Raw genomic sequence first — 25942 nt, forward strand, 5'->3', positions numbered from 1 at the left:
AGTGATCAGTCCTCTGTCATCCAGTCCCAGGTGCTGGCAGTCAGAGGTTTAGGGATACCCAGAGCACGAGGTTGCATCCCTGACCATCTTGGCAAATATCCAGTGTTGGACCTATCCTCTGTGAACTTGTCTAGTTCTTTTTATGAACATAGTTATACTTTTGGCCTTCACAACATCCCCTGACAACGAGCGCCACAGGTCGATTGTGCATTGTGTGAAGAAATACTTCCTTACGTTTGTTTTAAACCTGCTGCCTATTTATTTCATTAGGTGACCCCTGGTTCTCGTTTTAGGTGAAGGGGTAAGTAACACTGCCTTGTTCACTTTCGCCACACCACTCACGATTTTATAAACCTCTATCATATCTCCCCTTAGCAAAAAGAAAAGGAGGACTTGTGGCACCTTAGAGACTAACAAATTGATTAGAGCATAAGCTTTCGTGAGCTACAGCTCAGTGAGCTGTAGCTCACGAAAGCTTATGGTCTAATCAATTTGTTAGTCTCTAAGGTGCCACAAGTCCTCCTTTTCTTTTTTGCGAATACAGACTAACACGGCTGCTACTCTGAAACATCCCCTTAGGCGTCTCTTTCCCAAGATGAAAAGTCCCAGTCTTTTTAATCTCTCCTCCTATGGAAGCTGGGCCTAGCTCCACCTCTCCAGCTCCCCGTCCAGCCCTAGGCAGTAGCCCATGGGGCCGTAGGGTTTCTACGTCCATGCAGAGAGACTGCCAGGGCCAGCTCCCAGGGCGGCGCGGGGAATGGGGACGCGGGAAAGCCGGGGACTGCAGAGCGCAGCTCCGCCCGTCCGGCTCTAGCTCCACCCAGTGGCGGGGCGTGGCCCAAGGATGCCCCGCCCCGCAGCGGCGGACCCAGACTAATGGTCCCGCCCCCTTCTCCTTCCTCCTCATTTCCCTCCCTCTCCCGCCCCCGGTCTGCTTTCAACCCGCTTTCGGGTCGCTTCCCCCCTCCCCCCCCGGCCCAGCTGCTCTGGGCGCAGGCGCGGGGCGGGCGGCACACACGTCACTGGCACGCGCCAGGAGAGGGAGGGAGGACCCTGAGCGCGACGGGGAGCTGGAGAAACGAAAGTGAGCGGAGCGGAGTCGGCCCGGTTCTCTCGCCGCCGCTGTCGCCGCCGCCTGCGGGCCATGGTGCCGGCCTGAGACCCCCGCCCCAGTGAGTGCCGCCCGTGACCCTCGGCCCTGCCGCGCCCGCCGCCCAGGGGCCTTGCTGCTCCCCGCGGGGAGCTGCCGGGGGTCGGCGTTTGCCCCAGGGCCTGGCTCTGCGCGGCCGCTGGGCTGTGCCTCTTCCCTGGTGCCCTGCCCCGCCCCCCCCCATCGCGGGCGCGCTCGTGCTCGTGCACACGGCCTGTGGAACGCGCCCGGGGGTCTGCGCTGGAAAGAGGCTGGAGAAACCCGAATCACTGGGAACGGGAGCCGCTCGGCGCTGCCCTCTGGGGACGCCGCACTGAGAGCAGACCGCGGGCCCCCAAGGAAGTGGGCCCCGTTGGGCTACTGAATCTGTCGGATGCTGCGGTCTTTTGTAAAGGGCTTTGTACCTACCTCCTAATTCGGAGTAGGAGAGAATCGCTGGCACCTGTGGGTCTAATTTTGCCATGGGTTACAATCCTGCAGCACCCACGTACTTCGTGGGATGTCGCGAATGTGTATCTCTTGGCGGAATTGTGCTCGGTTCCTTCCTGCTGACGCTACTGTAAGAGTAGTTTCAAGACCCCGTGGCACCACGTGGGTGGATTTTTAGTCTGGATAGTTCTACGGTCCTGTCAGACCGTTAGCTTTCAGTTCTTTATTTCCTTGGGTTTTAATCCTGTTAGACTACAAACACTGATATTATTTATTCTTCGTGTTAACTATTTAACTGAGATTCCTGCAGCACTTCACCTACCCCAACAGAACCTAGCTCTTGCTCTTAAGTAGTGTATGCATTTATCCCTATGTCCCATTCTTAAGTAGTGTGTGCATTTTTCCCAGCAAACTCCTCAGGCTTGTTTGAGTTCAATGGAAGATAATTAACCCTCATTTGTTACTGCTCCCTGGGGTAATGCAATGGTTATTTATCTGTCATCAAACTCTTCAGTAACATAAGAACAGACATACTAGGTCAGACCAAAGGTCCATCTAGCCCAGTATCCTGTTTTCTGACATTGCCCCAGAGGCAATGAACAGAACAGGTGATCATCAAGTGATCCGTTCCCTGTTGCTAATTCCCAGCTTCTGGCAAACAGGTTAGGGATGCCATCCCTGCCCATCCTGGCTAATAGCCATTGATGGAGCTATCCTTAAAAAATTTATCTAGTTCTTTTTTTTGAACCCTATTCTAGTCTTGGCCTTTACAACATCCTCTGGCAAGGAGTTCCACAGGTTGACTGTGCATTGTGTGAAGAAATATTTTTTTTTAAACCTGCTGCCTATTAATTTCATTTGGTGACCCCTAGTTCTTGTGTTAACACGTCCTTATTTACTTTCTGCACACCAGTCATGATTTTATAGACCTTAATCATATCTCCCTTAGTAGTCTCTTCTCCAAGCTGAAAAGTCCCACTGTTATTAATCTCTCCTCATACAGAAGCTGTTCCATATCTCTAATAATTTTTGTTGCCCTTTTCTGAACCTTTTCCAATTCCAATTTTTTTTTAAAGATGGGGCAACCACATCTGCGTGCAGATGGATTTATATAGAGGCAACATGATATTTTTTGCCTCATCATCTATCCATTTCTTAATGATGCCCAACATTCTTTCTGTTAACTTTTTTGACTGCTGCTGCACATTGAGTGAATGTTTTCAGAGGACTATCTGCAATGACTCCAAGATCTCTTTCTTGAGTGGTAACAGCTAATTTAGACCGCCTCATTTTATATGTATAGTTGGGATTATGTTTTCCAATGTGCATTTACTTTACATTTATCAGCACTGAATTTCATCTGCCATTTTGTTGCCCCATCACCTAGTTTTGAGAGATCCTTTTGTAGCTCTTCGCAGTCTGCTTGGGACTTAACTATCTTGAGTAGTTTTCTATCATCTGCAAATTTTGTCACCTTACTGTGTAACCCTTTTTCCAGATAATTTATAAATACGTTGAATAGGACTGGTTCCAGTACAGACCCCTGGGAGATGCCACTATTTGCCGCTCTCCATTCTGAAAACTGACCATTTATTCCCACCCTTTGTTTCCTATCTTTTAACCAGTTACCAATCCATTAGAGGACCTTCCCTCTTATCCCATGACAGTTTACTTGCTTAAGAGCCTTTGGTGAGGGACCTTGTCAAAGGCTTTCTGAAAAGCTAGGTACACTGTATCCAATGAATCCTCCTTGTCCACATGCTTGTTGACCCCCTCAAAAAATTTTAGTAGATTGATGAAGCATGATTTCCCTTTACAAAAACTATATTGACTTTTCCCCAACAAATTATGTTCATCTATGTGTCTGATAATTTTGTTCTTTACTATAGTTTCAACCAGTTTGCCTGGTACTGAAGTCAGGCTTACCAGCCTGTAATTGCCAGGATCACCTCTGGAACCCTTTTAAAAAATTGGTGTCATTAGTTATCCTCCAGTCATTTGGTACCGAAGCCAATTTAAATGATGGGTTACAGATTACAGTTAGTAGTTCTGCAATTTCACATTTGAGTTCTTTCAGAACTCTTGGGTGAATACCATCTGATCTTGGTGACTTATTACTGTTTAGTTTATCAATTTGCTACAAAACCTGCTCTAATGACACCTCAGTCTGGGACAGTTCCTCAGATTTGTCACCTAAAAAGAATGGCTCAGGTTTGGGAAACTCCCTCATGTCCTCAGCTGTGAAGACAGATACAAAGAATTCATTTAGTTTCTCCTCAATGGCCTTATCATCCTTGTGTGCTCCTTTAGTAAATGCATCGTCCAGTGGCTCCACTAGTTGTTTAGCAGGCTTCCTGCTTCTGATGTACTTAATTTTTTTTTTTTTCCTATTACTTTTTAAGTCTTTGGCTAGCTGTTAAAATTTTTTTTTCGCTTTCCTAATTATATTTCTGTACTTAATTTGCCAGGTTTTATATGCTTCTTTCTATTTTCCTCACTAGGATTTAACTGCCACTTTTTTAAAAGATGCCTTTTTGCCTCTCACTGCTTCTTTTACCTTATTGTTTAGCCACAGTGGCACTTTTTTGGTTCTCTTACTATGTTTGTTTTTTAATTTGGGGTATACGTTTACTTGAACCTCTATTATGGTGTCTCTAAAAAGTTTCCATGCAGCTTGCAGGGATTTCACTTTTTGCGCTGTACCTTTTAATTTCTGTGTAACTAACTTCCTCGTTTTTGTGTAGCACTCCTTTCTGAAATGAAATGCTACAAGTTGAGCCACAGGGATGTTAAATTTAATTATATTATCGTCACTATTGCCAGGCGGTCCAGCTATATTCACCTCTTGGACAAGATCCTGTGCTTCACTTAGGACTAAATCAAGAAATGCCTCTCCTCTTGTGGGTTCCAGGACTAGCTGCTCCAAGAAGCAGTCATTTAAGGTGTCAAGAAACTTTATCTGCATCCCATCCTGAGGTGACGTACCCAGTCAATATGGGGATAGTTGAAATCCCCTGTTATTACTGAGGTTTTTTATTTTAATAGTCTCTCTAATCACAGTCACTGTCACCATCCTGGTCATGTGGTTGATAATATATCCTTACTGCTATATTCTTATTATTAGAGCATGGAATTACTATCCATAGAGATTTCATGGTACAGTTTGGTTCATTTAAGATTTTTACTTCATTTGATTGTACGCTTTCTTTTACATATAGTGCCACTCCCCTACCAGCACGACCTGTTCTGTCCTTCCGATATATTTTGTACCCTGGTATTACCATGTCCCATTGATTATCCTCATTCCACCAAATTTCTGTGATGCCTATTATATCAATATCCTCCTTTAATACGAGGCACTCTAGTTCACCAATCTTATTATTTAGACTTCTAGCATTGGTATATAAGCACTTTAAAAACTTTTAGCTGTCTGTCAGTACATGATGTAATTGAATTGGATTTTTTTTCATTTGACTGTTTCTCATCAGATCCTACCTGTATTTTATCTTCCATCCTCTCCTCCTTCCTAGGACATAGAGAATCTCCAGTAGTAGATCCTCCCCTAAGGGATGTCTCTGTCCGAACCACATGCTCCTCCGCACCTGTCGACTTTCCCTCAGCCTTTAGTTTAAAAACTGCTCTATGACTTTTTTAATTTGAAGTGCCAGCAATCTGGTTCCATTTTGGTTTAGATGGAGCCCATCTTTCCTATATAGGCTCCCCCTTTCCAAAAAGTTTCCACAATTCCTAATAAATCTAAACCCCTCCTCCTTCTACCATCATCTCATCCATGCATTGAGACCCTGCAGTTCTGCCTGTCTAACTGGCCCTGTGCGTGGAACTGGAAGTGTTTCAGAGAATACTAACATGGAGGTCCTGGACTTCAATCTCTTACCTAGCAGCCTAAACTTGGACTCCAGAATCTCTCTCCTATCCTTTCCTATGTCATTGGTACCTTCATGTACCATGACCACTGGCTCCTCCCCAGCACAACACATAAGTCTATCTAGATGTCTCAGGAGATCCGCAACCTTTGCACCAGCCAGGCAGGGCACCATGCGGTTCTCCTGGTCATCACAAACCCAGCTATCTGTGTTTCTAATCAAATCCCCCACAACTTACCTGTCTCTTCCTAATAACTGGAATTCCCTCCCCCGGAGAGAGATCCTCAGTGCGAGAGGATACCATGACGTCATCTGGAAAGAGGATCCCAACTAATGTAATTTCATAGGAAAGACAGGTCCCAACTAATGTAGTGTAATAGGAAAGACTTCCGTATGCATCCTTATTTACAGCTTTGCTATGGAAAGTGTGGGAAAACTATTTTTAAAAATCCGCGTTTGCATGATCTGGGTTTTGAAGGAGGCAGAACATTCTGAAGAGGTTGGCTCCTTTATGCAGCTTTTCAGAGGAAACTGAAAACACCCACTGAACTGATCTTGCATTTCCTCAATTATGTACTGCTAGCACAGAACGAATCTCTAATATGCACTGTTAAAAAGCCCTTTCGGAGCCAAATCAAATGTCTGAGTTCCCAAGTGTGGGGAGACCTCTCATCAGTTACTCTTTCTTCTCCTGGTTGCAGGGTTTCACATACAGTTGTAGTTTAAATTGATCAACAGTAGGGAAAGCTGCTGTGTGTCCTGGTTCCCTGTTTTTGGATTAACAGCTTTGGATGGCAGCCAGGGAAAAGCAACCACGTTTATCTGTGGCAGGTTTTGGAGGCAAAGCATAGTGCCAAAACAGCATGAAAAACCATACACTCTGCTGGACCGCAGTAACAACACAGACCTTGCCCCAGCATAGGAAGAAATGAACTTGCTGGATGCTTACTGTTTGATCTCTCCTTGCAGTAAAAATGAAGAGACGAGCAGAGCCCGAATTTAACAGCAACCAGAAGCAGAAAAAGAGGGCAGAAGATCTAGGACTGAACCTCAGTTCCACTTCCGATGATGAACCTCCATGTAGTAATCATGCAACTCAAGGTAAGATCAGAAGTAGTAAGCCTTGTAGGAAAGGCTGCTTTTCTCTTCAGGGATTTAATTAATCAGCTGGAATTGAATGCAGGTATTCTGGATCCCAATTCAGTGCCTTAACCCCAGGACCATCCTTCGTCTCTAGAAGGAAGGACTACACAGTTTCTGTCCCCAAACTGGGGGTGGGAGGGAATTATTTTCCCTTCCATAAACTTATCTGGACACTCTTTACTGCCATCTGAAAATAACAGTGAATCATATAACCTTTGTTTGCTTTGTCACTTGTATTTACTCTTCTTCTTTTGTACATTAGAAATATTGAGAATGTCATGGATGGACTTACCTAGATGACCTGAATTTCTCAAAAGATGCATATTGTGAGCTCATGCACCTTAATTGAAGGGGCAATGTGCTGAATCCAAATGCATCCATTCTCTGTAGTGTTAATTAGTCACTGAAGTTGAATAACCTTAACAGAGGTTTTTAAAAGTCATTACGTTTCCCTTCTTCTCTCCACTGCTGTAACTTTTACTCTCTTAGTTCTTCTGCTGATCTCATTTCATTTATTCTTCAGTCACTACCTGGATTTCTAACATTAAAAAACAGGCCTGAAATTTAGAAACACACACACAAACCCCCTCATTACTCCCATATCTCTGTCCATTAGGAAGAAGCAGAAAAGGTATCGGTGTCACATGCAGGCTCTTGGGAATCTGCCAGTATAGCCTTCAGTTTGGCACACCTCCGGCATCTCTGTGTGCATACAGTAGGCTCTGCCGCATTGGTTACAAAATGGCTGTGATTGAATTTAGCGTGAACTCTGTTTACATTATTTTGTAAATGTAAAACAGTATTTGACCACTGGATTGATTAACTCCTTCTACCAAACCAATTTATTTGCTTTAAAACCTAACCTAACCATCTTGGTCAAATGGTTTCTTAAAAATAAGATTGCTATTAAAGCTGGTTTAATGATTCACCATTTAGCTGTAACTCGGGTGAAATTTAGTACTTTATTAATTGGTGTGATTATGTTCTGTAAAATTCATCACGTCTGTCTTTTTTTTTTTTTTTTCCTTTGAACTCATTTTAGATATACATAGCATTAGGGAGCATGCTCTGTGAGATGTTACTCTGTTTTTTAGTACCAGAAATATTGCTGCCCTATTCCACTGATGTATTGAAGAATGTGCTATCTCTTACTCCTGATCTGTTTCCTTTCTCTTAGAGCCATAAGAGTAACTGCTGCATTAGTCCAGATGAAAGTGTTAAATTACAATCTTAAATAATGTCTTGGATTCTCAATAATGTTTTACAGATTAACTGACAAGGTCCTCGTAGAGGCAGTTACTTGCTTTGGCAGAGTAAAAATCACTAAATCACTAAAAATTTGTTTTATTTTTTTTAAAGGAGGATGGTCATATTACTCAGGTTAATTATATTGTCATTACAATATTGCCCATTAAGGCTTTAATAGAACTTTCTCAAGTATGTTTTTTCTGCTTTAAACTCATTTTGCTTTTTTCCATATACCTGTAAAATCCTGATTTCTTATGTTCACATTTAGACTTTTTTTATATATATAATAGCTTTGCCCACTCTTGAGTTCTAACTGGATAGCATTAGCCATGGAACCACAGTGGTGCCCAGCAGCTCTGCTTATGCTGAATGACTGATTGCGAAGCTGTGCAAAAGTGTTAACTGAGTGACTTCCATTGACTAAGATGGGAGTTGTGGCTAATGTCTTCTTCCACTCAAACTACTTTGAAAACATTAGGCCTCAGGCAGTATTCCAGCTCAATATGGGAGAAGGCAGCTTTGTGCCCTGCAGTGCAGAAACCTTCCTAGCTCCCAGTCAACCCTATAGGAGCCAACTCCGTGGGTGTTCCAGGCTGGAGCTGGGTCTCTTTAATTAGGATGTAGCTGTGGTGACACTTGCCAGACAGTCTCTGGTCTCTATTCTTGCTAAATGTTCCCAGCCAATAAAAAGAGTTATTGAGCGGTCACTAAAAAATATTCTACAAAACCCTGGCAACCTGATGTCTCTGAAAGAGCTGTTCCATCCTCACTGGGAAGGACATGTCGGTCCCAAGGACCCTGGGGGCAAGGGTGGATTGATTTCAATCACCGATTTAAATCACCACGTGGAAAGCCACAATTTAAATAACCAGTTTTAATCAGTTTTTCCATTTATGCTTCAGTTATTTTCTAAAGAGAGGTGCATTTTTACAGTTTGATATAGCCATTAAAACATGTTGATTTACAACTACATAGAGCCTTTATGCTAGTTTTGGTACATCTTTTTGCTACATAGAAGGGTACAGTATAACTATATACATTTATTTAAGCAATTATATAGCTTAATATTTAGATTTTTATTGTATATTTTTAGTATGTTTAGAAAATTGAGTGATACTGCTTCTTTACTACTTAGTTTTGCTTTTGGTTTGTGCCAAGATGCAAAATAAATATTTAGACATGTATAGGAATAACGTAGTAGGTCATGCTGGTGGGGGAATAGCACTATATGTGAAAGAAAGCATAGTCAAATATAGTAAATATCTTAAATGATTCAAACTGTACCACTGAATTCCAGACTTGAATAATAGCAGTAGGAATATACTACTGACAACCTGACCAGAATGGTGATAGTGACTGTGAAATGCTCAGGGCGATCAGAGAGGCTACAGACAGAAAACCCACTAATAATGGGAGATTTCAACTATCCCTATATTGACTGGGTACATGTCACCTCAAGACGAAATGCAGAGAGACAATATCTAGGCACTGTTAATGTCTGCTTCTTGGAGCAGCTGTTCCTGGAACCCACAAGGGGAGAGGCAAGCTTCAGAAAGGTGCAGAGGATCTTGTTCAAGAGGTGAATATAACTAACCGCTTGGCATAGTGACCATAATGTAATTTAAATTTAACATCTTTGTAGGAGGGAAATACCAAAGAACCCCATCACAGTAGCATTTAACTTCAAAAAGGGAGTTCAAAAAACTACACAAAATGAGGAATCTAGTTAAATAGAAATTAAAACAAACAGAAGAGGTGAAATGTCTGCAAGTTGCATGGAAACTATTTAAAAACACTAAAATTTAATTTGAGCCTCTATTTATGCCCCAAATAATAAACAGTAAGAGGACCCAAGAAATGCCACCATGGCTAAACAGAGTAAAAGAGGCAGTTAGAAACAAAAAGACATCCTTTAAAAATTGGAAGTCAGTCCTACTGAGGAAAATAGAAAGGAACATAAACTCTAGCAAGGCAAGTGTAAAAATATTATAAGACAGGCCAAAAGACAATTTGAAGACCAATTAGCAAAAGACACACGAACAGCAATTTAAAAAAAAAAAAAAGGTACATCAGAAGCCTGCCAAATAGCCAGTGGGCCAATGGATAACTGAGGTGCAGAGAAACTAAATTAATTCTTTGCCTCAGTCTTCACTGCAGAGGATGTGAGGGAGATTCCCACACCTGAGCCATTCTTTTTAGATGACAAATTAGAGGATCTGCCCCAGATTGAGGTGTCGATAGAGGAGGTTTTGGAACAAATGTATAAATTTAAGAATAATTCACCAAGACCAGATGCTATTTACCCAAGAGTTCTGAAGGAACTCAAATATGAAATTGCGGAACTCCGAACTGTGGTATGTAACCTATTGCATAAATCAGCCTCTGTAGCAAATGACTGGAGGATAACTAATGTAACACTGATTTTTGTAAAAGGCACCAGAGGTGATCCTGGCAATTACAGGCTGGTAAACCGAACTTCAGTACCAGGAAAACTGGTTGAAACGATAGTAAAGAACAGAATGATCAGAGAGACAGATGGACATGGTATATTAGGGAAGAATCAACACAGCTTTTGAAAAAGGAAATCGTGCCTTCCCAGTCTATTAGAATTCTTGGAGGGTGTCAACAAGCTTGTCGACAAGGGTTATCCATTAGCTATAGTGTACTTGGACTTCCAGAAAGCATTTGACAAGGTCCCTCACCTAAGGGTCTTAAGCAAAGTAAGCAGTCATGGGATAAGAGGGAAGGTCCATTCATGAGCCAGTAGCTGGTTAAAAGATGAGAAACAAAAAGAGTAGGAATAAATGGTCAGTGTTCATAGTGGAGAGAGGTAAATAGTAGGGTCCCTCAGGGATCTGGAAAAGGAGGTAAACTCTGAAGTGGCAAATTTGCAGATGATACAAAATTACTCAAGATAGTTAAGTCCAAAGCTAACTGTGAAGTGTTACAAAGGGATCTCTCAAAACTGTGTGACTGGGCAGCAAAATAGCAGATGAAATTTAGTGTTGATAAGTGCAAAGTGATGCACACTGGAAAACATAGTCTCAAATGTACATACAAAATGATGGAGTCTAATGTAGTTGTTACCACTCTAGAAAGAGATCTTGGCGTCGTCATGGATAATTCTCTGAAAATATCCACTCGGTGTGCAGCGGCTGTGTGTGGTTTAAAAAAAAAAAAGCTAACAGGGTTAGGAACTATTAGGAAAGGGATGGATAATAAACTAGAAAATATCATAACACCCCTATATAAATCCGTGGTACACCCACAGCTTGAATACTATGTGTGGTTCTGGTCACCCCATCTCAAAGTAGATATATTAGAATTGGAAAAGGTACAGAGAAGGGCAACAAAAATGATCAGGGGTATGGAACAGTTTTCATATGAGGAGAGATTAAAAAGAGTGGGTCTGTTGAGCTTGGAAAATAGATGGGACTAATGGGGGATGTGACGGAGGTCTATAAATCATGACTGGTGTGGAGAAAGTGAATAAGGAAGTGTTATTTATCCCTACACTGGAAACCAGTGAAAACAGAGGTTTAATGTAAAAAGCTTTATTTTGTTCTTGTTTTTTTTAATTGATAAATCCTGGCATCTGCCTTCCTGGAATCCAGTGTGCTGGGCTGGTATTCCACTCTAGGTCTCCAGCATGCCTCACTGAGCCACTTGGTGAATGTCGAGTAGCTACTCTTACTAGGGAAAAGGCAGAGGCTGTGCATCTGCTCCAGGAGGGAGTATTGTCCACCAACTCTCCCACATAATCTCATTCAGTAATGGTCCCACTGCCCTGATAACACTACCTCTAGGAGGTTTGGCAGCTGTCCACTCTTTGTTGTCATGGAAGATTCTACCATATGGGGGTCTCCTCAGGATTGCTGAAATTCAGACCACGTTCTGACAGCATTTCAGTGTACTGCTCAATTATAGAGGGCTAGGGAGAAGATGTGTTCTATACAAGGCTATGGTACATCTGCACCTTACATATGCTAGGTAAAGAATTAGGTCCTACCTATATGCAGCAAGATAAGGATAACTAAATATCCTAGTTCAGGGCATAAGTGGATTATCATTGTGGTCAAGAATGACCCCCACTTTCCCCACTGGTATTATCAGGTACGGTAAATCCACATATCTAAAACATTTTCTACTAGTCAGAAAAGAGTGTGAATTGGTGTCTTTCACAAATGTAAATGTCAGCTTGTTCTCAAGGGAGAAGTCAAGTGGCAGTCCTGAGGTGAGGGGGGGTTGTCTTTCACCTTTTTTATGGTGGAATAAGGTAGCAAGACAGCTGGTATTTTGTCTTGAGTTGTATCTGAAGTCTGCATACTCCCCACAGCCAGTCTGAGCTATTGAAGCACTCTTTACTATCCCCTAGCCTTCTGGGATGTGAATTTGGAATCCCAGTATACAGCTTCCCCTCTGATTTGCGAAATAAATGCTTGTTAATTTCTCCCCTCTGTTTCATTTACAGAGTCTTCCAGTAGCGGCAGTGGGTCTGACAGTGAGAGCGATGAGAGGCGTCCAGTCTTCGGCTCTGGCAGCAATGAGTTCAAAGCAGACTCTCTTGTGGAGGGCACCTCCTCTCGCTACTCCATGTATAACAGCGTCTCCCAAAAGCTCATGGTAGGTCAAAGTCACTTTCGAGCATGCTGCTAAAACCGGATGAGCAGCTGAGAGCAAAATTGAGTACGTTCTGCTGTGAGAGATGCCCCTGGCATTCACCATTGTATCTTTCAAGCTCAGGATTTATGCAGAGCACTGTTCTGTTTGCACCAATCGCAGTCAGTAATGACTGACCGTGGCAGATCAGATGCTAATTAGAAGGCTAGAACCATGGTGAATTTCATCTTTCTTAGTAGCAAGGGAGACCTCAGTCCAACTAACTACATGTTTCATTCAAATCCAAGTCAGCCTTGCAGCACCCACATTCTGTACAGAAACTTGTTCCTGTTGGCCCCAGGCAGCAGAATTTCAAAGAAGTTTGTGACTCAGCAAATCTTTGAAATAGATTTAAATGTAAATGCATCTGTGAGCTTGAGGCGCTGGAGTCCTGCATCATTGGTAAAACGTGATGAAGATCAGTGTTATATCACCATTTCCAAATTGGGGACCTTTCCACTGAGGCAACTGGAGAAGCTTTTAATAAAGTGTCATGCAGGCTTTACTTTGCCATAACTTCAGAGTGAGCCTTCCAAATATTACTAAAAATAATCTTTCCTTCATGTAGCACCAGATCCCCTGTGGGCTTCTGAGACGTCAGCCTGAGAGTGGGCAGCAACTTCTAGAGCTAACAAATATCAGAAAAAGAGACATGAAAGTAGTGATACCCCTTTGTGACATGGGACTAGTACAGGTGCTACTGGCACAGCCAGCTGGAGAGCTGGTGCCTGGTGACTTCACCTGGTAGAGCACAATGGATTCAGTGTGAGCTCTGACAACAGTGGTGTGTGCTTGTGTGCATGGACAGAGTGAGTTTAGTCACCAAATAAGGGATTTTGCAAATTAAGTCCACTTTGGACACCAACAGTGGCAAATCCAACGCCTGGCTTTCTGAGTATACTTCACTAACTAGCCCTGTGTGTGTTGGAGAAAAGACTGCTAGCTCGATCTTTTAGGGTGTGGCATTTGTCAGTGAAATTCTCACGCCATTCAATATTAACCACTTATCTTGACGCCACACTACACTTTTCAAGTCTTGTCCCCTAGATGCCTGCCTAACTTGTAATTTCAGGTGACCAAAATTCTTTTTTTTGATCCTCCCATCTCCAATAGTTGCCTACATGATGCATATTTCTTCCAGCCTTTGCTGCTCTGTAGCATTGTGACAGTGTGGTCTGAGGCCCTGGAAGTTGGACCAAAGCCCAAAAGACCCAGTGGGAAGATTTTTGCTTGGCTACTGATTGCCCAGGAAAGAAAGATGGTCAGAGGAAGAGCTAGCTGGAGCCACTGGAGATGCTATACTGGAGGTAGGGCCTTACACCAGGCATGGACCAGAGCCTGGATGGCAGGGCCCCAACTGGAGGGTGGGTGGTCTTTAAAGTCCCCAGTTGCCGACATTAAAACATTGAAAGGACTGCAAGGGAACTCACCCGAAGAGACGGGGATGTTAAGATGGCTAGCAGATGGAGACTGAACAGTGACTAACAGCAGAGTTCAGAAAACGCCAAGAAGAGCAACGCAAATAGGAGGATCAGCAGTGGGCTGAGATGACCCTGCCTGACCACAGAATGGGAGAATCCAGAAATAGAAGATGATATGGAGGCAAGTCTCTTGACATTCATCAGCCCTGCAGATGGCCACAAGATCCTCTGGCTTACCCCGTATCTCACTGGAAAGGCTCTACAAGCCTAGTGGAAGGAGAGCCAAGAAGTCTAGGGCTACAGATGGGTTATGGAAACCCTGTAGAGATGGTAGTATAATCCAGAGATCTAGCAAGAGGTCCTAGTCCTTCTGATATAGAAATTCTGAAGACCCTTGAAGATAGTAAACATCTGAAGGAATTTAGTTAAAAAATGGATTAAGTCCAGAAACGTTTCACCACTGCTCAAATGACTAAGATTCTTGTCCTGGAATTGTTTCTGTCCAACCTGCTAGGTGATCTTCAGATCTGGGTTCAGGAGCGTAGACTGGGGAACTCTTTCTCCTAATGTAAGGATTTTCTCTCTGTAAGGCAGAAGTAGGAACAACGTTGTATCTGGTTAAGAACAAATCCCATCATTACTTGTGAGGTGAATGTTGTGGGATGGGAGACCCAAAAAGATCGCCACCAATGTGATAAACTGTGGCACCTGAGGAGGTTTTGTTCCAGGGCTAAGACCCGCTCCTGGGGAAAATTTGGTAACTTTTCCATGTTGGGTGAGGGAGACCTTCACTTCAAAACTAGTAGTACTAAAAGGAAGGCTAGTAAAAGCCTTGGTGGATTTGAGAAGTCACCAGACCCTGGTTCAAGAACATGTTGAAACATGCACAGCCAATAAGCTCAATAACAGTTAGGTGTGTCCATGGAAACACTAAAGCATGTTCTCTGGCAGCAATTAAGCTCCAAGGAGATGGACAAGACATTCTTATGAGACCAGGCATGGCTCAAAAACTTCCTTTTCCCCGTAGTATCGGGGAAAGATCTTCCTAATTTCACTAACTTTAATAAAGAAGACTGATATTATGACTGTTACTACTTGAAGTCAGGCTCAGTTGGGAAAAGGTTTTAAGGAAGAAGAGGATGAGGGTCTATCTTCCCTTTTTGTCAGATATTTTTGAAGGAGAGGGGAAAGACTCACCCTACAGGGGAGAAAGGAAAAGGGCTAAGGGCCTGCAAGTATCCATATATACAATATGGATATTGCTAAATCTCCGCAAGAGGAATTATGCCCTCAAACCTTTCTCTAAAGAACTAGGTGAGAAGAATGTTGGTCAAACTAAAATCCCTTATTGTATAGTCCAGAATGGTATATTGTATGGATATGTGAGCACCCTAAGATTGAAAAGTGAGTGAAACAGCTGGTAGTCACCAAGGTTTTAGGCAGGGGCTCATGAAGATGGCTCATCAAGTTCCTTAAGTGGGCCTATGGGGAGGGACAAGAGATTTTATAAAGATTTTTCCAGTGTTCCTGGAAGTAGCTTAATGGTGTCAGTTCTGCCCTGAATGTCAGTTGGTGGCACCAGAAGCAATTAAGACAGACATCCATTGATTGAGTCCTGCTGTACACATACAATTTGAAAGGATTGTAATTGATATTGTGGACCCATTAGAATGGAGTACCCAGGGGAACAGATACATTTTAGTTATTTGACTGTATAACCCGATATCCTGAGGCATTCCATTTACACAGTGCTACTGCCAGGAGAATTGCAGAGGAGCTGGTGACCATGTTTATTAAGGTGGTGTGACAGTTTCTTGCAGTGCCCAGGACTGAGAGTCACCATTGTTTCCCTCCTGCCTCACCAAGAGAGAGTCTGGTTGGTACTAAACTGGGTGTCCTGATCCGTCAGTCTTAGCCACCCAAACAGACTCCTCAGAGCCTTGCAAGCCCTCACTTCCCCTTGCAGGTTAGCAATAGGTGCATTCCAATCCCTAAGCCCCTCTGAAAGCATCCCCCGGTAGTATCCAGTCCTTAACCACTGGACGCTCACAGAAATTATCAAGTAAGTTGTTCCCAAAAGCAACGGTGTACACACGCTGCTTGACTGGTAAAACTCACTGGTAAAAGTTCAAGTCCTTTATAACATCACAGCACTGAAATATATTTATTGTGAATCAAAGGTTAAGTTTTAAAAGGTAGTGAGTGAAGATAAGTGGAAACAGGGTTACACATATAACATAAAATGCAATCCTACTTCCGTACTTATTAATGGTTACCTTTCCTATTTAATAAAATCTTTTTCCTATTTAATAAAGTAGATTCCTATTTAATGAAGATTTTTCACCCAAAGATTCAGTCTTTGACAGTGCTGCTGGTTTTCAGTCAAAACCAGGATCCAAGTTTTCATGAATATCCCATCCCCTTGAAGTGATTTCTTCAGTAAATGGACACCTCAAATGGCTTTCTTTTCTCCAGGTAGAGTCCCATAAACATTTGAAATGTCCTCGTTGTTTGTTCTCTGGTGTGCTGACCCCATGTCAACTTTGTATCCTCATGTTGACTTGACATGCAAATGTAGCTCCCATTGTGTCTGGGTTATAATGTCTAATTCACATCAGAGGACAGGGATAGGTGAATAGACATGCTTTGCCTGATTAAAAAAAAAATCTGTTGGTCAACTCTGCCTTGTTACATAGTTTAAAACATGGTTTCAGGTGCACATACCTCTTTAAATATCATCTGGATATGCGTATCATAGCGATATTAATGACCAGTGTGATACCAGCTTTTGTTTGACATTGGTCAAGGCACAGCTGTTTCATGGTATTTATCCATAAGTAATATTAGGTATAGTGAGTTTCAGATCTGTTAGAAATTGCTGTCATTAAGGACATGTCTACACTAGAGCCCTTACAGCAGCACAGCTGTGCTACAGCAGCTCTGCCACTGTAAGGTTTCCCATGTAGCCACTCAATGCCAACGGAAGAGAGCTCTCCTGTTGGCATAATTAAACCACCCCCAGCGAACGGACATAGTGCTGCCCATACTGGTGCTTCTGTTGGTGTAACTTATGTCACTGAGGGTATGTCTACATTACAAAATTAGGTTGACTTTATAGAAGTTGATCTTTAGAAAGCAGTTTTATACAGTCAATCATGTATGACCCCACTAAGCGCAGTCGGTCGGCCGAGTGCGTCCTCCATACTGTGGCTAGCATCGACTCATGGAGTGGTGCACTGTGGGTAGCTATCCTACAGTCCCCACTGCCCATTGGAATTCTGGATTAAGCTCCCAATGCCTGATGGGGCAAAAAACATGGTTGCGGGTGGTTTTGGGTACATGTCGTCAGTCTCCCCTCCCTCCCTCCTTGAAAGCAACGGCAAACAATCGTTTTGCGCCTTTTTTCCTGGGTTACCCATGCAGATGCCATAGCATGGCAAGTATGGAGCCCGCTCAGCTCAGCGCTGCTGTTGTGAGCATTGTAAACGCCTTGTGCATTATCCTACAGTATGTGCAGAACCTGGCTAGGAGCTGCCAGCACAAGGACAATTGTGAGGAGGACATGGACAGAGATGTTCCTGAAAGCACAGGATGTGGCAATTGGGACATCATGGCAGCAATGGGGCAGGTTGATACAGTAGAACGCCGATTCTGGGCCCGGCAAACAAGCACAGGTTGGTAGGACTACATAGTGTTGCAGGTATGAGATAATTCCCAGTGGTTGCAAAACTTTCGCATGCATAAGGCTACTTTCCTGGAACTTTGTGAGTTGCTTTCCCCAGCCCTGAAGCGCAGGAATACCAAGATAACACCTGCCCTGACAGTTGAGAAGTGAGTGTTGATAGCCCTGTGGAAGCTTGCAATGCCTGACCGCTACCAGTCAGTCAGGAATCAATTCGCAGTTGGCAAATCTACCGTGGGGACTGCTGTAATCCAAATATCCAAGGCAATCGGTGACCTTCTGCTAGCAAGGGTAGCGACTCTGGGAAATGTGTAGGTCATAATGGATGGCTTTATTGCAATGGGGTTCCCTAATTGTGGTGGGGCGATAAATGGAACGCATATTCCTATCTTGGCACCGGACCACCTTGCCAACCAGTATGTAAATCACAAGGGGTACTTCTCAATGGTGCTGCAAGCACTGGTGGATCACAAGGGATGTTACACCGACATCAGTGTGGGATGGTCAGGAAAGGTGCATCTTTAGGAACTCCTGGCTGTTCAAAAAGCTGCAGGGGGACTTTCTTCCCAGACCAGAAAATTACCGTTGGGGATGTTGAAATGCCAATAGTTATCCTTGGGGACCCAGCGAACCCCTTGCTCCCAAGGCTCATGAAGCCATACACAGGCATCCTGGACAGGGATAAGGAGCAGTTCAACTATAGGCTGAACAAGTGCAGAACGGTGGTAGAATGTGCCTTTGGATGTTTAAAGCCTGCTGACGCTGTTTGCTGACTAGTTTAGACCTCAGTGCAACCAATATTCCTGTTGTTATTGCTGCTTGCTGTGTGCTCCATAATATCTGAGAAGAAGGGGGAGACGTTTATAGCAGTGTGGGAGGCTGAGGCAAATCGCCTGGCGGCCAATTTTGAACAGCCAGACACCAGGGCGATTAGAGAACAACTAGGTGTGCTGTGCATCAGAGAGGCTTTGAAAAACAGTTTCATGAGTGGTCAGGCTACTGTGTGACAGTTGTGTGTGTTTCTCCTTGATGCAAAACCGCCCCTTTTGTTGAATTTACTTCTCTGTAAGCCAATCCCCTGCCCCACATTTGACCACAGCTGGCAAAGGAAATAAAGTCCATATTGTTTTGAATCCATGCAGTCTTTCTTTCTTTTTTTTTAAAAAAAAAAAAAAAGTGCGATCACCGACAAGGTTGCCCGGGTGGGGTGGAGGGAAGGACAAGGCCACATTGCTTATTGTAGCCACACTACAAATGAAAGCTGTTTGAATGACAGCCTTCTGTTGCTTGGGCCATCCTCTGGAGTGGAGTGGCTGTGTCCCCGGAGCCTTCCCCCCCCCCCCCCCCAGCTTTCTTAGGCATCTGGGTTAGGAGGATATGGAACTTTGGAGAGGAGGGCAGGCGGTTATATAATGGATGCAGTGGCGGTCTGTGCTCTTGTTACCTTTCCTGCAGCTCCACCAGATGCCTGATTATGTCCGTTTGCTCCGCCATCAGCCACAGCATCTCCTCCTGCATATTCTGATCACGCTCACTGAATGCTTTCCTGGCCTCTGCCACCAAATGGTCAGGAAAGGTCCAAGCATTCAGCTGTGCCCTATCAGTGTGGGAGGACTGCATGAGCTCGGAAAACATGTCATCACAAGTGCTTTTTTTTTTTCCCCACCTTCTAATCTGTCATAACATCAGAGACTGAGTTGATATAGGGAGCATAGAAATATTTGCATCTGCAGGGGGGATAAAAAGGGAGAGTAAAATTTAAGAGGATACATTTCTGAGAACAAAAGGGAGACTCTTTCACAGTGAATCAAGCAATTCATAGCAGACAGCACATGTGCTTTAGGTACAAGGTCGCATTTTGCCTTTTATATTGAGCACCTGCTGGTATGGTGACACATCACACACAGGTGGGCAACAGAATTCGGTTTCTAGACAGCCATGATAAGACAAAGGCTATGCGGGGTTGGCTTCTTCCGCCTTCATAACATGTGGGAATGGTTTCAAACTGCAGCGCCCTCCTTTCCCATAGCAAGCAATGCCAGTGGCGTTTGCCATTTAAAAGGAGGGGCTGCGGTTTTGGGGTGGATGTGCAACACGCGCCTCTCCGCCACCGCGTGGCTATTCTCCAGGATGATCCCTTTTAGCCAAGCACAGATAGTCCAGCACGAACAGGGTCCTTTTACTGTTCCCTTACAAAAATTCCCCTATTTCAAGTAGGTGACCATGAATTATATCACTCTCCTGAGGCTGACACAGAAAGATAAAGACTGAATGTTGCATGAGCATGACCAAAACCCAGGACCATTTGCTGCCATTCTTTGTGATGCAGTGATTCCAGACTACTTGCTACTGGCTTGGCACGGTAAAGTGTCCTACCGTGGAGGATGAAATAAGGCAGCTCTCCCAAGAAACCTTCTGCAAAGCCTTTGAGTTCCTCCAGGAGAGCTTCATGGAGATGTCCCTGGAGGATTCCAGTTCCATCCTCAGACACGTTAACAGACTTTGCCAGTAGCAGTATTGGCTGTGAATGCATCCCAATTCTTCAGGGCAAATCAAACATTTAAACACAATTTCTTTTAACCCCTGTAGTATAGTTACAAATGTGCCAGGCCCCAGAGGTGCCTTCTCCGCCTTCAGGGTCCAGGAACCCACCTTGGGAAGGTATTGGCTCTAGGGTGATGAAAAGGTCCCGGCTGCCAGGGAGAATGGATTCTCCACTTGCCTGCTGCGCATTCTCTTCCTCATCCACAAAATCCTCCTGTGTTTTGTGTGAGACTCCCCCCTTGCAGGTGCCCATGGTCAGTGGTGGGGTACTGGTAGGGTCCCCCCCTAGAATGGCGTGCAGCTGATCATAGAAGCGGCATGTATGGAGCTCTGACCTGGGGCGACCATTTGCCTCCTTTGTCTTGTAGTAGGCTTGCCTGAGCTCCTTAACTTTCATGCAGCACTGTTGTGTGTCCCTGGTGTAGCCTCTCTCCACCATGCCCTGTGCAATTTTGGCATATATATTAGCATTTCTTCCTTTTGATCAGAGTTCTGCCTGCACAGATTCTTCTCCCCATACAGCAATCAGATCCAGTGTCTCCTGTGTGCTCCATGCTAGAGCTCGTTTACGATTCTGGGACTGCATGGTCACCTGTGCTGCTGAGCTTGCCGTGCTGACCAAACAGGAAATGACATTCAAAAGTTCCCTGGGCTTTTCCTGTGTACCTGGCTAGTGCATCGGTGTCGAAAGTGCTGTCCAGAGTGGTCACATGGAGCACTCTGGGATAGTTCCTGGAGGCCAATACTGATGAATTGCACAAAGCTGCATCTGCACTACCCCCAAATTCGATCCAAGATGGTCGGTTTTAGTGCTACTCCCCTCAGCGGGGAGGAGTACAGCAGTCAATTTTAAGAGCTCTTTAGGTCAACGAAACGGGGTTGGTTGTGTAGCTGCGTTGCTTATAAAATTGACCTAAGGTGGCTAAATTTGACCAGCCCGCGGGTATGGTTTTTTTCTGCACCTGTGAGCGACAGAAGTTTTACTGACAAAAGTGCTAGTGTAGACATAGCCTAAGTAGTGAACCCTTTGTCAGCTGGCAATGAATGGTTCTTAGGGTCACAGGTGGAAATCCCAAGAGAAATTCAGATGGATCAGGGAGCTAATTTCCAGGCATCCCTGATAAGAAATATACCAACTCCTGAGCATTAAACCCCTGCAGATGACCCCTTATTATTCCCATATAGCCTAGTGGAAAGAATTATTCAATCCCTTAAAAAGATGTTGCAAAGTTATGTAGTCAGAACTGAGATGATGGGATATGGTGTTGCTTTGTCTCTTATTTTCATATTGAGAAGTCCCACAAGCTCAGTTCAATTTGTTGTACGGCCACCAGCCCTTGTGGTCCATTAGATGTGATTGAAGAAAGTTGGGAGAGACAAACGGTTGATTCCTCCAGTGTTACTTATTATGTTATGAACATGAGGAACATACTTGCAGAACACTTCCACTAGCTAAAGAACATTTAGAGAATGTCCAAGCTAGAAAAGCTAGGTGGTACAATAAACAGGCCCGTGAACAACAGCCTAGGGTGGGGAGTAAAGTTCTGTTGTTACTGAAAGTAAGCTGCTAGGTAAATGGCAAGGCCCATTTATAATATTAAGACTAGTAAAACTGGTGGATTATGACATCAAACTCTCAGAAAAGAGAGAGATACATTTGTTAAATGTGTTAAACTCTGGATTTAAAGGAAAACTAGGAATTTAACCTCAATTCTCCCTGAAGTACATAATAATGTAATTATGACTGATTAAAAAGTACAGGAGATAGGAGATCATCCCACAAAGCAGTGGATTAATTGCTGAACATGCAGATTAGAACTGGTGTATCAATAAATTCCAGCACATAGTTTCTGCTGTGCCAGGAACAAATGATGTGATTCAGTATGTTATTGACAGGGAAGGGCATGCTCCTCTCCCCAGAAAATCATGTCAGATTCCAGAACATATTGAAACTTAAAAGTGGAGGAGGAAATAAAGCAAATGTTAGCTCTGTGAATAATTGAGCCATCAAACAGCCCTTAGGTGCTCTCTAATGGTGATAGTTAAAAAACACAAACCTGGGGAAAGCCACTTCTGTATAGATTTCAGCAAACTGAATGCCATTTCAAAATTTGATAATTCCCCTATGCCATCGATAGATGATTTTGTTGGATTTATTAGGCAGTGCTACATACAGTACCTTGGATTTAGCCTCAGGTTATTGGCAAGTTCCCCTTGAGAAGGAGTCCAAAGGTAAAACTGCCTTAACCTTGTCTCAGGGACTATATCAGTTTAAGATAATGCTGTTTTGCTTGTTTGGGACCTTAGCAACATTCCAGTGCCTTGTGCACTGGCTATTACGGCCTTATGTAGGCTATGCTATGGTGTACCTGGGTGATATCATTTACAGTCCTGATGGGGAAAGTCACCTGAAGCACATAGAGTTGGTGACGGGTGCAATAGCTAAAGCCATTTGACTGTTAATCTTCAAATGTGTTGCTGGGCAGTTCTGAGACCAGATAATGAGGATATATTGTTAGCAATGGAAAAATTAAGCCAGAAGCGTCCAAGTTTAAAGCAGTTATGGAGGCTGCAATCCCCCTCACAAAGAAAGAGGGGAGATCTTTCCTGGGATTAGCTGGCTATTATCATAGGTTTATTCTCCAGTTATCACAGATTACTGTTCCTCTGACGGATTTAGTAAAAAAGCCAAAAAGAAAAGGGCTAAATTAGACTGAAGAATGTCAAATTGCTTTCGATGCATTAAAAAAGACCGTAGCACAGAACTCCTCCTGTAAATCCTGTCTTAAGAAACCCTTTATAGTTTAACCAGATACATCTGAAGTAGGATTGGAGGTTGTATTAATCCAAGAGAAGAAAGGAGAAAAATACCTAATCTCCTATATTAGTAGGAAACTATTCCTAAGGGAGCAATGGGTCAGTGCTGTAGAAGAAGAATGTCTTGCAATAAAATGAGATGTAGAAATGCAAAGATATTACTTGTTAGGCTCCATTCTCATACTAGTAACTCATCACCATCTCTCACCTGGTTAAATACAATGAAGGATAAGAACACATGCTTTACTAGGTGGTATTTAGCCCTACAACTGTATTAATTGGAGAGAACACATGGGAGCAAGAACTCAACACAAAAATGCTGACCACCTGTTGAGATACAGAGAGATGCAGATGGAAACAGTAGTTCCCTCTTAAGGGGAAGAGCATGTGACAGGGTTGTCTGAGGCTTTGTGGAGCTGTATAATTTAGGGAAGCCTTTTTCCTCTTTTAACAAGTTTCTGTGTCTTATAAAACTAATTGTGTTGCACGAGCTATGATTGAGTAAAAGTTATATGAATGGAGTATGAATGTTTCCCTTTCCTCCCCCTCTGCCTGTTTTGTCTATTTATGGTGCAGCATTTTCCTGTTCTAGTTCCTTTTTCACTTTTTTGGGGAATTAAATAAATTCTAGAGTTTGAGTGCTGGCACCTGGAAATAAGTTGAGGTTGTCATGACAACAGTTAGCCAGGAAAACGGGAACTAATCCAACTATGAAAAGATCCAGTGAGGCTTGGTGAGGAAGGTAGAGTCTGGGCCAGTCAAGGCAGGAGTAGGGTCAGGTAAGAGCAGCTTTCCTGAGTGTGTGAATGGGGAGTGGTTCTGAAAGATTGCAAGCCTTGTGTGTGCATGTCTGAAGCCTGTGAACTGAGACTGCTGGCTTCAGAATGAAAAGCCGGATGCTCAGACCAGGAAGTTGAGAGGAGAGTACTGAAACTGTTATGTGGTCAGTTTGAAGGCTCAAAGCTACAGGCAGGCCGAATCTGGATGCTGGGATGGTTCAACCTCATGAGCTGGGGCAGCACCGAGGAAGATTTGCACACTGAAAACCCTGGCTGTGAAATCAGAATTTCTTTTGGTTTGTTTCTGATGCTTTGGCATGTTTTTTCGCAGTTTGGGGAAAGGTGAAATAAAATTTATATTTAACCCTCTGCAAAGAAAGCACCTGTGACTTTGTTTTATTAAAGCTAGGTCTATTGCATTTAGAGCCAGAATCTCCATAGAAAGGCTGCCAGCTGAGCTCTTAAGATGATCACCAACCCCCTCCCATGGATTACACCACTTTTGTCTGTTCTAATAAAATAATAGGATTTCTCTTTGTAATAGGCCCTAAATGGACTACAGCATCCCTGTGCTTAGAGTAGACAGACAGCAGGGTGAGAGTCTTTCTCTGTGCATCCAGTTTTGTATAGGCCTTTATCTCTAGGGCTCGTAAGTGCTATGTTAATACAAATAATAAATATTTGATCCTCATCACCATAGTATCTGAGCGCCACGATCATTAAAGGATTTTATCCTCCCAACACCCCTGTGAGGTAGGGAAGTGCTGTTTCCATTTTACACATGGGAAACGGAGGCATGAGTTCCGTGGCTGAGCCAGGAATCAAATCCAACTCTCCTGCATCCCAGTCCAGTGCTGTAACTACAACCTGTCCTTTCTGTTGCCCTGAGAGTCTCTCAAGCACCTAGCACAGATACGTGCATTTGGGAAGTTTAATTTTTTTACACTGTTGGGTATAAAGATTTGGTGGTATCCGTCAAAGTGTTTGCCAGAGGGAGACTAACAATTTTGTATTAGCAGGAAATTAAAAACCAAAAACCCTTCAGTACTAAATCTTTGTTCAAAATTCAGTGGCCGTAGAAGTCAATATGTAACTGAATCAGTAGTTGTCAAATTTGACCAGTGTGTGTGTTAGGAATTCATTGCCAGATAGACTAGACCGTAGAACAGCTGCCCATGGAGATACTTGCTGCCCATCTGATGTGTTTAACTTCCCCTCTCGGAAAGGCTGGTAGTTAGCAATGGTTTTCAAATGGAGGAAGAAATAGACAATTTAATGATTAAAATGGACTCCTCCTAAGCCATGTTTAAGTGTGTGTGCGCGTGCGTGCATGCGTATGCACCCCCTCTACTAAATAGAATGAAACGTGACCGTGTAGGTTCTTTTCACGGTCTAGTGGCTGAGACCTACAAAGAGAAAAGCTGTAAGAAGTGCAAGTTAATGACAATTCTTCTCTTAGGCTAAGTCATAAAAGCTGCACTTAAGGGGGAGAGAGTCCTGCATTGCTCCAGGTTCTTACAGGTGCAGTTTTAGCTGGTAGTTATGGGAATCTCTTTGTTTGCAGCCAGATTCATCCCAGTATGAAACTTTCTGCACCAGCATTTTGCAGAGCTTGTACCATCCACGCTCTGTGGTGACAAATGGCTGCTGGCTTCCCCAGTGCTTTTTCAATGAAGGAGGTTGTTCTTGTAAAGCTAAACCGTTTCTAATGATGTCTTTACAAATGTAATTCTCTAGATCAAGTTCCCACTTCATCATGGGAATGAGCTGGAAGGAGAATCCTGAAAGCCTCAATTGAGATTCATTAAGCACACTCCATACTTTTTAATCATAGCAATGCAACTTGGTATCATTTATCCTGCTGGCCCACAGCTCACAGGAGTGCATACATTTGTGTCCGGATGCTTCCAATATGCTCCATTTGCTTTGTCTTCCAGGCCAAGATGGGCTTCCGAGAAGGAGAAGGTCTGGGGAAATACAACCAGGGAAGGAAGGATATTGTTGAGGCCTCCAATCAGAAGGGAAGAAGAGGCTTGGGACTGACCCTGAAAGGGTTCGATGGGGATCTGAACATTGACTGGCGGGACGAGCCAGAGGTAACTAACTATTCGCCGTGTCACGTCCCTTTTCTGCTCTGCTTTGTTATAGTCTGGGTTTGCCATCCTGTGGGTTTCTTGCAGCTGGCT

General features: G+C 43.6%; 1 protein-coding gene across 3 annotated transcripts in view; it reads left to right on the forward strand.

Annotated features, from left to right (window-relative positions):
• Positions 1–938: 938 nt before the first annotated feature.
• The window catches only part of CMTR1 (cap methyltransferase 1), a 54811-nt gene continuing 29807 nt past the window's right edge, over positions 939–25942 (forward strand). Inside the window, exons 1-4 of one of the 3 annotated variants that reach the window (XM_038397326.1) lie at positions 939–1172; positions 6433–6564; positions 12326–12477; positions 25694–25852. In XM_038397326.1, coding sequence (XP_038253254.1) covers positions 6438–6564; positions 12326–12477; positions 25694–25852 — 438 coding nt within the window. In that variant the 5' untranslated portion in view covers positions 939–1172; positions 6433–6437. The remainder of the gene's footprint in view (positions 1173–6432; positions 6565–12325; positions 12478–25693; positions 25853–25942) is intronic. The other 2 variants (XM_043511596.1, XM_038397327.2) reach the window with 2 other exon arrangements.

This window comes from Dermochelys coriacea, chromosome 3 (assembly GCF_009764565.3).
Source record: "Dermochelys coriacea isolate rDerCor1 chromosome 3, rDerCor1.pri.v4, whole genome shotgun sequence".
NCBI lineage: Eukaryota > Metazoa > Chordata > Testudines > Dermochelyidae > Dermochelys > Dermochelys coriacea.